The following is an 11,874-nucleotide window of genomic DNA, read 5'->3' as shown; positions in this document are numbered from 1 at the left end:
AACATCAAGCCGGAAAGCACAACGAAAAAACGGCCGAAAATATTTGGCCGACGAGTGAATAAGAAGTAACATGTCCGCCAGTTTTGTAAGCGTGAGGATGGCCTATGTGTAGATCTTGGTTCTGACCAGCTGAATGTAGGTGAGAGTGAACATGCCGATGGTGATGCAGCCCAGCGCCACTACGTTCTGCCACAGCTGCCAGTCGCTGATGTTGTCGTCGGGAAAACCCAGCCGCTGAACCAGGAACTCCTCGCCCGGGATGGTGTAGCTGCGTGAAACGAGCTCGAGTTTAACAATGGAGTCGCGCGACAGGCGGTGGATTTGCGAGGCGCTATTAGTGCTGACGCTAGCGGAAAGCTGTTTGTTTCGCTTAAGCTCATCAAAATTGCAAAGGCGATGCTTTCTGGCGTTGTACCAATGAGTAACACCTGGTTCAAAATCAAATAATTGATATATAAACCATAAAACGCACTCACGGCGCTAGATTTAGATTGTGGAAAGGTCAAGTTATTGCGTCAAAGAGAAAAAAACACCTTACGGCAGTCACCATTATATCACCAGTGAGTTACTTTTCATAAAATCTGCATTAGACCTACAAGCAAATTACGTATCACCTGAATATCCTACACGTGCCACCATGGTACGTTGTAATATTAAGAAGCATTGGTTTGTGTTTTGTGATTTGTGTGTGACTGTTTGCTCTTACTGCACTAAAACAGAGAACAAACCACCCTTGTGTTTCTTTGTACTCACACATGAGATGGCTCTTAAATAGAAAAGCGCTCATAAGAGTTGTTGAAGTTAGATGACAAGACTTTTCCGCCAATTACACTGCTATATGCAATTCTTGATAAAAATGAACGTTACATCTACCATACTATATCCTTTTTTTTTCGGTACTGTCGTAATTTACAATTCAAAAAATGTCCGGCACTGATTTGGGGAATCAATTATTGTTTTTAAAATAATCTTTTTGTTCTGATTGTCCTTCTTTTTATTTGGAGCGTGAATCACATGAAATGTTTTCAGAGGACCGCTACGTAAAATTTTTGTGAAAGGTTGAAAACCACTGGACAGTGGGTATTCCTTTTGCTTTTGGGATAGACAATCATAATAGGGTTCTACAAGATAAAAATGTCCTGATTAACGTCAGAACGTGTTCTATTTTTGCTAGTTTATAGTGGATCTGTGATGCAAATATGCATTCATATAAGACAATAGTACATCTTTTATTATTTCATCCGCGAGACACACACTTAAAATGATCGTAATGAATCATAACAATGTAGTTGGGTTAATATGGTATTGGCACGCAAGAACCACGTGCGGCACGCAAAATGATTTTGCATGGCACGCCAATTGATTTAACGCGCACGTTATATCACCTTAAGCAAGTGCAACCATTACATTACTAACACATCATAACCATTACTATTATATCACTAACACTGGCGCTAACTAAATGGTTGCACAGTGCACACATTGCCAGTTCGTGTCACAAATAAGTGTCTTAACTGTGTTGTATTTTATATTAATTTTTGTTGGCGTTATGCTTGTTGTTTACCGTTAGCCGTTCGTATTACGTCACAATGCCCTAAATTTGGCGTAACTTTTAGAACCTAAAGCATTAGGGCATTCTACATCAGTAGTTCTCAACCGCCGGTCCGCGTCAACTTTCCTGTTGGTCCGCCGAATATATTACAAATTTATATCTCAATTGCAAAAAGCAAGATGTTGAAGGCGGCTTGCCGGCTTGTCCATCAAATTTAGAACTTAGCCAGTTCCGTAATTTGCAGCATTGTGACGTAACATAGATTTAATGGTCTACATTTGGACTTTATCGTACGTCACAATGCAAGTGTTGAGCCCAGCTGTATAAATCCAGGCTACAACTTTAAGTCTTAAACCTTAAGATCAGTTGTACGTGAAAAACTTCAATAGAACCACGTATAACACGTTTGATATCAAAAAGACAGCAGCAAATTTCTGATTACATTGAAGTTTTCGTTATTTGCTTTTAAGTTGCATACTTTTGTCATAATTACATTTTGGATTGATTTTAATTTTTGAAGGTCCACCGGTCCGCAAAAATTGTTTCAAATTTTACCGGTCCGTAAGCTAAAAAGGTTGAGAAGCACTGTTCTACATTAAAAGTTAGCAGGTGTGTTTTTGTGCGACTGAGAAACCAACAACAAGCGAAACTGTTAGTTAACCCTTCTAGGTATCGGCTTAAAAAAAGTATATTTAAAAAAATATACGTAAATTAGATGCCAGATCACAGCAGGGCTGCGGAGTCGGACTCGGGACTCGAGTAAGACAAGGTAAAACTACCCGAGTCCGACGTGTGCGCATGCGCAATACCAAATTTCGAAACTGATAAGGCAGCAAACTGTAAATTGTTAGGGTGGAACAGCATATGCTGGTGGCATATTTTTCAGGACCCTATGAGTGGATTGCGGAATATCCACCTTAATTTAGTTACGTAAATTGGTGAAATACAGAGGCTGAGTCGGACTCGGGACGCGATGAAATCTCATCTTCGGCCGGAGTCGGACTCGGGTTGTTTTTAACCAACTCCGCAGTCCTGCGGTTGGCAGTGCAACCAAACGTAGAAAAATGTTTTGGCACACGAGTTGTTGATATTTTGACATTATTCATAAACTGGCACAGTGCGTACGAAAGGTTGCCGAACCCTGGTATAGTCTAATCATAAAATTAAATTCCAGATTTCTGCCTTAATGGTCGACCAATAGTGAATAAGTTATGTCCGTTCCTTTCAAAAGTGTTTTCTGAACTTTGCTAAGTTCACTTGCATGCCATTTGACTCACTATAGACATCAATATAGAAACTATCACCGGAAAACATATATGCAAATTCTTCCCGACTGCATATTTTCGAATATTAACAATTTGACCTTAGGCTAGCCAATTTTATGTTTATCTCCTGTTATTCAAAAAGAGAAAAATGCACATTTAGGCCTCTGTGCAAAAAAATAGTACGCTACAATAACTTTAATCTTTTTTATATTTAATTCACCATGACCCGCAAAGGTCATGGAACTGACAAACTCTATACAATTTATTGTTTTCAAATAGAACCCATTATGGTTACAGTCTAATTACGTTAAAGTTGTTTAATATCACGGAAAAACAAAACAGCGCTCAAGCTTGATTTAACACCTAGCAAATCGAGGTAGAGAGCAGAGACACACTAAATAACAATCTGATCCATGATTATGACGTAATAAAAACTTTAGTCTAGACCAGTGGTTGTCAACCTTTTATACTTCGTGGCCCCCTTTGATAAGCTCTCAACGCTTGTGGCCCCCTGCTTATAAAAATACCTAGCATTGTTTTTTTTTTGTTTTTTTTTCGTTCTATTGCACGCAAAATCAGAAAATCCAGTTTTGCAAAGATAGTTATTGTTGCGACTAGGCGCACACCACGACGGCCTTCTTGCTGAGTAGGGGGTTCGAACAGACACAAAAACTGGAGCCATCACTTGTGTTATTATGTGGCAACTTCATTGCAGTGTAAAAGTGAAAGTCTGTGTTTTATAACGCCTGGCGTTCTCACGCCGATCGAAGGTTTGTACATTTCCGCGATAAGCTACCTATAAAACTTCTAGCAATAATTCTAGAAAGTTTAACTGGCGGGTAGGATCTGCAAAGTAGAATCCAAAGGTATTCTACAATAATAGTTTTCGAATTTAGAGTAGCGAATCCGGAATATCGAATCCTAAAGGCTGGTTCACACTAGACGCGTCTAGCGTTAACGTAAAACCTTTTTAAAAAACGCTTTCGGTTGCGGAAAAGTTGAAATATTTCAACTTTGACGCTTTCAGTTAGAAGCGAGGAAATTTGCCGTTAACGCCGGAAACGCGTTATGTGTGAACTGGACGACGCTAGCCGTTAGACGCCAGACGCTAACGCTAGACGTTAAAGCGTCTAGTGTGAACCAGCCTTAACACTTTTTGAAATATTTATTAATTTAGGGGGAGTGACAAAACAGCAATAATTGCTAATATATGTAATTGTAATCGAAAATGACTTATGAATAACTTTCTAAATAACTATCACTTTAAAATTAGATTGCATAACTACACAAAAAACTAAACAAGAACACAAAACATGTTAGAAACACCAGATTGTTGCCAAAACTTATTATTTGCCCAAATAGTGAGTGCAATAAAAACAATGTTGTGTTTTAGTTATACTTAATTAAAAATTTGATATGTTAATTATGTTAAGAAACCCCGCAGCGAACTTTGCGCGTTTTACGATGAAATGTTTGTTTTGCAAAAAAATTCCGTTTAAGGAAATCTGTGCCCCGCATATATAGCTGTACTTAAAGTAGCGCAGTAATTGTTTCGCCACAGCAATAGTCGGCATTAATCCAAACTTTCCGCGACAAAATGACTATCACCGGAAAAACATATATGCAAATTCTTCCCGACAGCATATTTCGAATATTAACAATTTGACCTTAGGCTAGCCAATGTTATATTTATCTTGTATTATTCAAAAAGAAGAAAAAGCACATTTAAGCCTCTGTTCAAAAAAATAGTACGCTACAATAACTTTAATCTTTTTTTATTTAATTAACCATGACCCGCAAAGGTCATGAACTGGCAAATTCTATACAATTTATTGTTTTCAAATAGAACCCATTATGGTTACAGTCTAATTACGTTAAAGTTTTTTAATATCACGAAAAAACAAAACAGCGCTCAAGCTTGATTTAACAACTAGCAAATCGAGGTAGAGATCAGAGACACACTGAATAACAATCTGATCCATGATTATGACGTAATGAAAACTTTAGTCTAGACCAGTGGTTCTCAACCTTTCGTGCCTTGTGGCCCCCTTCGAAAGGCTTTTAATCCTCGTGGCCCCCTTCGATTATAAAAAATAACTAAAATTGTGTTTAACGTGTTTTCACTTATTTTATTTCACCACGTTGTTAAAAAAAACACTTCAATCGGACGAAAGCCAACGAATGAATAAATTAATTAAAATCTGAAATCAGGTGACGTCGCTTCCTGTTCAAATCGTACTCTTTTAGCAGAAATAAAATCGGCGGCATCATTCTTTTTTAGGGGATGCCTTTTATCGCCGTGATTTTTAAGTTTTGAGGGTCGTAATGATGCATTTGACATCACCACCGAGCAGTGCAGACACTGCGCACAATCATGGCCGTCTTGTCTAACTTTTGTGAAGCCAAAAAAAACGTAACTCTCGCACCATTTGCAAATTTTCGACATTTTTAAACGTTCCAAAGAGAAACTGAGTATACTAGAAAAACACAAATGTTGGTTGTATGTGACGTAACAATGTTTGGCAATTAGGCGAGCAGATAAAGAATTACAAGCTTGACGTAGACTGTTGCACTTCTCACGAAAAGCAAGTAGTAATGTGTAAGAAAAAATGCGTTAGGCCTACAATTGGTCAAAGAAGGTACACTACAGCGCTGAACTAATTTATTCGACCCAAACGTTCCAACAATCATGGTGTCTTATTTGCATTTTTAATTCCATTTTTTGGACGCATTTTGGCGAAGTGCCTACGATTTGTTGCTTTAGCTTTTGATTGTATTCGAAGGGGCATAGATTGTTATTTTGGCAAAGTCACTTTTGCGAAGTTAATTTTTCTTGGCTTAACATAAATGACGAGTGATTTTATTACAAAGTAGAAACTCTTACGCTTTATCGCTCAATGCACAATCAGTGCGCTAATTCTAATAAAGGTTTACGTTTGAGAGGTAAACTAACAAAAGAAAACCATATCACAATAATTTTATTTATACTCCCGAAGCTCGAACAAACTCATTTTATTGTATATTAGAAAAAGTCACAGTATATTAACACATATTGTCACATATATAAAAAAGAAAAAAAGTTTCAAAAATTGTACTAAATTTTATCGTTTATCCAGTTTAAAATGGCGATCAAATGTAGTTAGTTTTAAAATTACCTTTCAGGGCGTGTGATGAAACGCAGGACGCCTTTGGGCTTAAAACATTTCAGCAAAACAATATTAGATTAAGTAATTTAAATAGGAAAATATGATGTCGCCCCTGGACTACTGGTATTACAATATTTAAAAGGCATAAAGGTCAAAAATTAATTTTACATTAAAACAGCGGTCCGCATCTCTTCCCAAAACACCTCCATATCTCCGTCTGCCCCAGGATACTGTACAACGCTGTGGGGATACTTCATTGCCTTAAACTTGGCGAACGATCCGCAACCGATTCCCTGCTCCCAATTAACAACGACACAGCGATTGCGCGACCCAGAATATAACCAATTTTCCAGCACTGAAATCACATACTTGCATTTGTGCGATTCGCAAAAGTTTTTTGATAAAATCACGATCGTCTTTCGACTTGATTGCATCCTTAACAGTAGCTGTTTCAGTGGTGTAGTTCCACACGAGTTATCTTGGCCGGCAATACCTATTACCAATGGAGGATTACCACTTTTCATTTGTGGTATTAGGCAGTTAGAAACCCACTCACCTAAAGGTAAGTCAGTGGAGTCACATACCACAAAGCCGTGATAGGAATATGTCACATCGTTAGCCACAGCTGGCGAACAATCGACCCCTGGTTCTGACTTATTGTTGTGCCATGTGCGTATCTTTTTGTGTATACACTTCGTTAAAATTAGCTTAAACCACTTACTAAAGCCCAACAAGCCACCAACACACAACGCCACATTAACGAGGACAAAAATTGACATGTCGAACAAAGCTGTGCTGTGGAGCATAATGGTTGGAGGTTGTAGTAAGACGTAATAAGAATATCAAAGCCCATACAGAAGTAGGTATCATTTTGGACGTTTCGAATAACTCTTTATTCATATTCAACATCAATGAATAAAGAATAAAGAGAATAAAGAGTTATTCGAAACGTCCAAAATGATACCTACTTCTGTATGGGCTTTGATATTCTTATTACGTAAAGCTGTGCTGGTTTCGCAAAAATATGACAGGCTGTAACTAAAAATGGTTTCAAGATTTTCATCTTTTGTGTAGCAGACAAGACATCCACCGAAATAGTCTAACATCTGACTCGGACAGTAAGGTAAGAAACCCAATACATAAACGTTAAATAGATTGTTTGATCGCACCAGCCATCCAAAGTTGTCACTCATTTCACAGTGGCACGTCATTACATTTCCTCGTAAGTCAATGGCAACTAACTGTGTAAGAAGTTGCTTTGTAAATATAAGTGGAGACAGATTAGTCAGTTTGTTAAAGGATAAGTCCGTGTTGTACAACTTTGGCAAACTGAAAGTTCCTGGCTCTATGGTATGAATCATATTGTGCGGAATCGATAGTACTTTTAAATTTGAGCAACACCAAGTTAAGGAAGTATTAAGAGAGTCGATCAGATTCCAATCAATATGTAGTGACGTCAAGTTCTTTAACGTATGAAGCGTGGCGTATGGAAACCATTCTATGTTATTGTGGCAGACGTCCAACTTTTCAATTGATGGATTGCCTTTTAGAAAATTACTACCGAGTCCCGGATTCAAATTAGCATTCTGCATGGTCAGCTGCTTAATATTGGGAAACATCGGAAACATAAAATCGTCTCGTAGTAAATTGTATGGTGGGAACGGGGTGTCCGATAAATCAAGCTTCTCTACGCTTTTAAATGTGACATTGTACGTTAAATACCAGGTCAACAAGAGATAGATTCCACTCTCACTGCCTCCAACTTTAAAGCTTAATTGATTAATCAATGTGTTTAAAAATGTCATTCGAATACCAGGGTCATACAATAATCCAAACAGCGAAATGCTTTCTATGTTTACATTTCGTTCGAAAGCAAGCGGAGCTATCATTCGAATCGGATTATAGTTCAAATTAACATACCTCAGTTTTTTCAGCGAATGAAAAGTTTTGTTTGCGATGTAGATTATCCTGTTGTAGCTCAAGTCAAGAGACTGCACAAACTTATTTTTGCCAAACGTGTCGACTCCCAAACGAGATAAAGAATTCCTCCGCAAAATAAGTTGATTCTTGTAATTGTTGCGTTTAGTTTTGCATTCGGTAGCATTGTTAACCTTACGCTGCAAGATTAATCTATTTTTGTCGTAATTAATATGCTCGATATTGTTGTATGCCAAGTCGAGATCCCTTAAAACTGGTAGATTGTCCAATGCGTGCATGTCAAAACTAGTAATACCGTTATGGGCTAGGCGTAGTCTTTTTAAATGTGTAAGATTGGAAAGAGCTGCAAAACTTCGTGCGGTGACTTTTCGATATGTTATTCCATAAATTGCAAATTTTTCATGTTGTATAGTGCTATAGGAACCAAGTGTCAACGAATATAGCAATGGAAACTTTTGGTACGCCGTCCCCAGTATAAGTTCCTCTTGCTCTGGTGGATTTGGGTAAAATGAATTGTTGTGGCAGCGATTACTTGCAGCAAGGTTAAGTATGTACAACTGCGGCAAACTCGGTAACAGCGCCGGATTTGACGTCATAAATTTGAAGCAGTTAAATTCGAGTGTTAAAATGTGAAGATTAACGTTGTTAGCAAGGAGTTTGCTTGGTAAGGTGGTTAGCATGTTTCCCGATAAATCAAGTTGTCGCAATTTACGTAACCCATCAAATGCGCCAGGCTTAAGGACTAAAGGTACAAAGTCGTACTGAGATGTCCACGACAAATCCAAATAAAATAGATTTGTAGTAAGATTAAAGTCATCTGTTTGACAAATATGTATCGGGTTTCCGCGAAAACGAACGACCTCTAAACTTGCGGCAAGAATACCTTTGGGGACTGATTTCCAGTTGTTGTACTCTGCATTGAGGTAACGAAGTGTGTTATTGAAAAAAGGGTTTCCAGTGACAGTAAAATTTCTCGGACATCGATTTACGGGATCCTCCTGTATACAATTCGACGCCATGGAAATAATCTTTAAGTTTGTTAGCACAGAAAGTTGGTGCTCGTGAATCGGCCCGATAAAAGTTTCATCAATTATCAATATCTGAAGTGAAGGTGGTAGGTTTTTCGGTAGGGTATACATAACGTTGTTATTTAGGTTAAGAAGCTTCAGCTTGGTTAAATGTTTAAAGGCCAGAGGGTGGAATTTCATTTCACCACCGCACAGTGGTTGGGCTACTACTAACCTTTTTGTCTGACAGTTGTTGCCCATTTTAATTGCTACCAGTGACGTGTATCTTGCAAAATCGTCAACACCAACGTACCTGATGAGATTGTTGTCTAACATCAAGATTCTAACGCTTGGGTCTAGATCTTTCGGTATTGTTTGAATTCCTCGTTTGTGACAGTTGATGTACGGAATCGGTACCTTCATCCAGTTAGGAACACCCAGTTGATAAACGGCTTCCATGATACTAGATCCAACAAGTTGCCTAAACTCCCGTTTTGTTAGAAAGCTACATTGGTATCTTTGGAATTGAATTGATTTCACATCGGTGCTGCTCCCCAAAGTCAGATTTATACAGTAAACAACGAATATTAAAATGACGAGCATTTTTCCTAAATAGGCCTGCCCCGAAAAAACATTTTACTGTGTTCCTTATCGGCATACAAAATATTGAAATGTTACCTCATGTTTAACGTTTAACCTTACATTTACCCTATTTTTTGGAAGCAAACAAAAAACGCATTGCCTTATCAGGTTTCATTTCCTGCTTGAACTTTATACTATATACAATGAAACGATATTTCCATTAAAATGAACGCTTCACTATCGACGTTCTTATTTGTAGTCTATTGTACGTCAATATTTCTGATTGGGTGGACCTACATCATTGTTACTTTAATTGGCCTAAACCCTCACTTTACTTTAGTTAAAAGGTAAATACTTTTCGTAATTTTTCTGCAGGCTTTTACGATTGGGCCATATTGCAATGGTGGCACGTATAAATAGGCGCAATAGATGTTCTGAGGCATTTCTCCATAAAAGTGTTGCTTGGCGAAAACAATTTTGTGGCTAAAAAAATATTTTGACACAATGCTTTCTAAAGATGATTTCATTCTGTATTTCGCGCAAACATTAATCGTCAACTTAAACGACAAATTGTTAAAAAACGTTTTTTTATAATTTAACAAGTGTGAAAAAGAAATTTGTAACCGATAGTTAAATTATTGTTTATTTGAACAGACACCTCTATTAAGGAAATCACTGGTCCTAAACTTCTTGTCACTTACAAAGGCTAATAACTAACGTACAATTAGAATGGGATTTCATCTAAAAAAAACATTTTTATATTTTGTGAGACATTTATTAAGGGTATAAAGTTACTAACGCTCTCGTTACAAACGAAATAACTAACGCGACAAAATAGAATAACTAAAGCTTTGTCTACTTGAACATAACTTTGGCATATCAGCAAAACGATACGCTGACTTGTCGCGTTATATCTGTTGGCTGCGTTAGCGAAAAGTGTAATCTAAATGCATGCGATGAGTCATTTTCATAGCTGTTTGATTAACTTTTGTTTTAAATAGCGTCGAACTAACGTCAATAAAAACGTATTTGTCTGGCCATAGTCTACCGAAGTGCTAAATGCGTTGAGTTTTGTGGTGATGGAGTTTCATTTGGATATGTATTGTTTCCGGGAATTGTGGTAATCAAAACCCGAAGAGTTTAAGATAGAAAAAAACATCTTATGCATTATTGATAAATACCTATTCTATCAGGTAGCAGTTCCCTGCAGAATAAAAAACAATATCTCTTCTTCTTTTTGGTTCACGAACTAGAATAGATTTTCTTTTTTAATTTATAGTTGATAATACCTGAATAATGTTTTCGGCAAATTTTCTAAAATGGATGACTAAATAACTTTTCAAATGTAACTCTTTACTGAAATCAGCGCATCTTGTCCTTCTTTGGTAAGACAGACAGTTTTTCAAGCATCTAGTTTTCTTTAGATCTCAGCTCCTAAAAAGAAGTAAACACACTGTAAATATAACTTTATTAGATAAATTAAAGAACATGTCAAGCATAGATCCGCAAGAAAGACGCAGTTAGAAACCGATGGCTTGTAAGGGTTCCTTACAGGGGTAGAAGTCGGAACGGTCCGGTAAGGCGGTTTTGCAGGCCGTATCGGTGAAAACTGTTCTTAATTTCCCTGAATGTATTTAAACTAGGAATCCAGTTGCATATTTGTGTACTATATCGGACGATCATCTTAAGTTTCTAAAGGTTGCTTTTTTAGACGTCAAGGTATGACTTTGCCGTCATCAAAATTTTTCATCGTTCCGGTAAGGAGAATATTTTACTTTCACTCCTGGTCCCTTGGGCATTCTACGTGATTTAGGCATTTTAACACTGGGCTCTTGCAAGAAAATGGAGTACGAGGTATCACAAACAACAAAACAAATAACTCGGTGAAAATTAAAAAAAAATATCTATACATATATATTTGTTGCAACGGCTTGTAAACAGAAGCACGGGCAACAGTAAAATCGCTTCACTGAATTAAACTATAACACCGCGCAACCGGCTGACTTTTGTTGCAAGGCGTTAAATTGCCATGACTTTGCCTTTAAACTAAACACAATCAGTTTGAAAATTACGCAAGGACAACTCATTGAACCGATCACAAAAAAGCCACGTACAACGAAGTCAAGGCATGAAGACGGTAAAGTATAAATTAAGCGTACATTAAAAAAACGAACTAGAATGCTGCGCAACAGCGTGCGTAGGGCGAAAAATATTACACAGTCGGGCATCAACGAGGAACCATTACAGCGTTAGACCATGTGACAGGTCGTTTTCATTTGTACGTGCCGCAAAAACTTTTTCGTCAAAGCGCTTTGTCGTGTGAGTAACGGAATGGGTTAAAATAAAGTTAAAGTTGTCAGGCAGCGGAAAAGTTAGTGTTCTTG

At 37.5% G+C, this 11,874-nt stretch overlaps 1 protein-coding gene across 1 annotated transcript; it reads right to left on the bottom strand.

The window, feature by feature from the left end:
• Positions 1-5,876: 5,876 nt before the first annotated feature.
• LOC146163845 (uncharacterized) lies at positions 5,877-9,367 on the bottom strand. Its single transcript, XM_083380608.1, has 2 exons — positions 7,884-9,367; positions 5,877-6,758 (listed from the first exon to the last, which is right to left on the bottom strand). The coding sequence occupies exons 1-2, from the start codon at positions 9,365-9,367 to the stop codon at positions 6,128-6,130; spliced, it is 2,115 nt and encodes a 704-aa protein (XP_083236734.1). The 3' UTR covers positions 5,877-6,127.
• Positions 9,368-11,874: the final 2,507 nt, after the last annotated feature.

Source organism: Ascidiella aspersa, chromosome 2 (genome assembly GCF_963924565.1).
Source record: "Ascidiella aspersa chromosome 2, kaAscAspe10.2, whole genome shotgun sequence".
Taxonomy (NCBI): domain Eukaryota; kingdom Metazoa; phylum Chordata; class Ascidiacea; order Phlebobranchia; family Ascidiidae; genus Ascidiella; species Ascidiella aspersa.
This window is presented reverse-complemented; position numbering and strand designations above follow the sequence as displayed.

Bases quoted from the DNA above. Each gene is read 5' to 3' on its own strand.
- LOC146163845 (XM_083380608.1), bottom strand. From the start codon at position 9,367: ATGGAAGCCGTTTATCAACTGGGTGTTCCTAACTGGATGAAGGTACCG. The intron at 6,759-7,883 runs GTATGTTAATTT...TATGCTCCACAG, and splicing joins CATTCGCTGAAAAAACTGAG to CACAGCTTTGTTCGACATGT.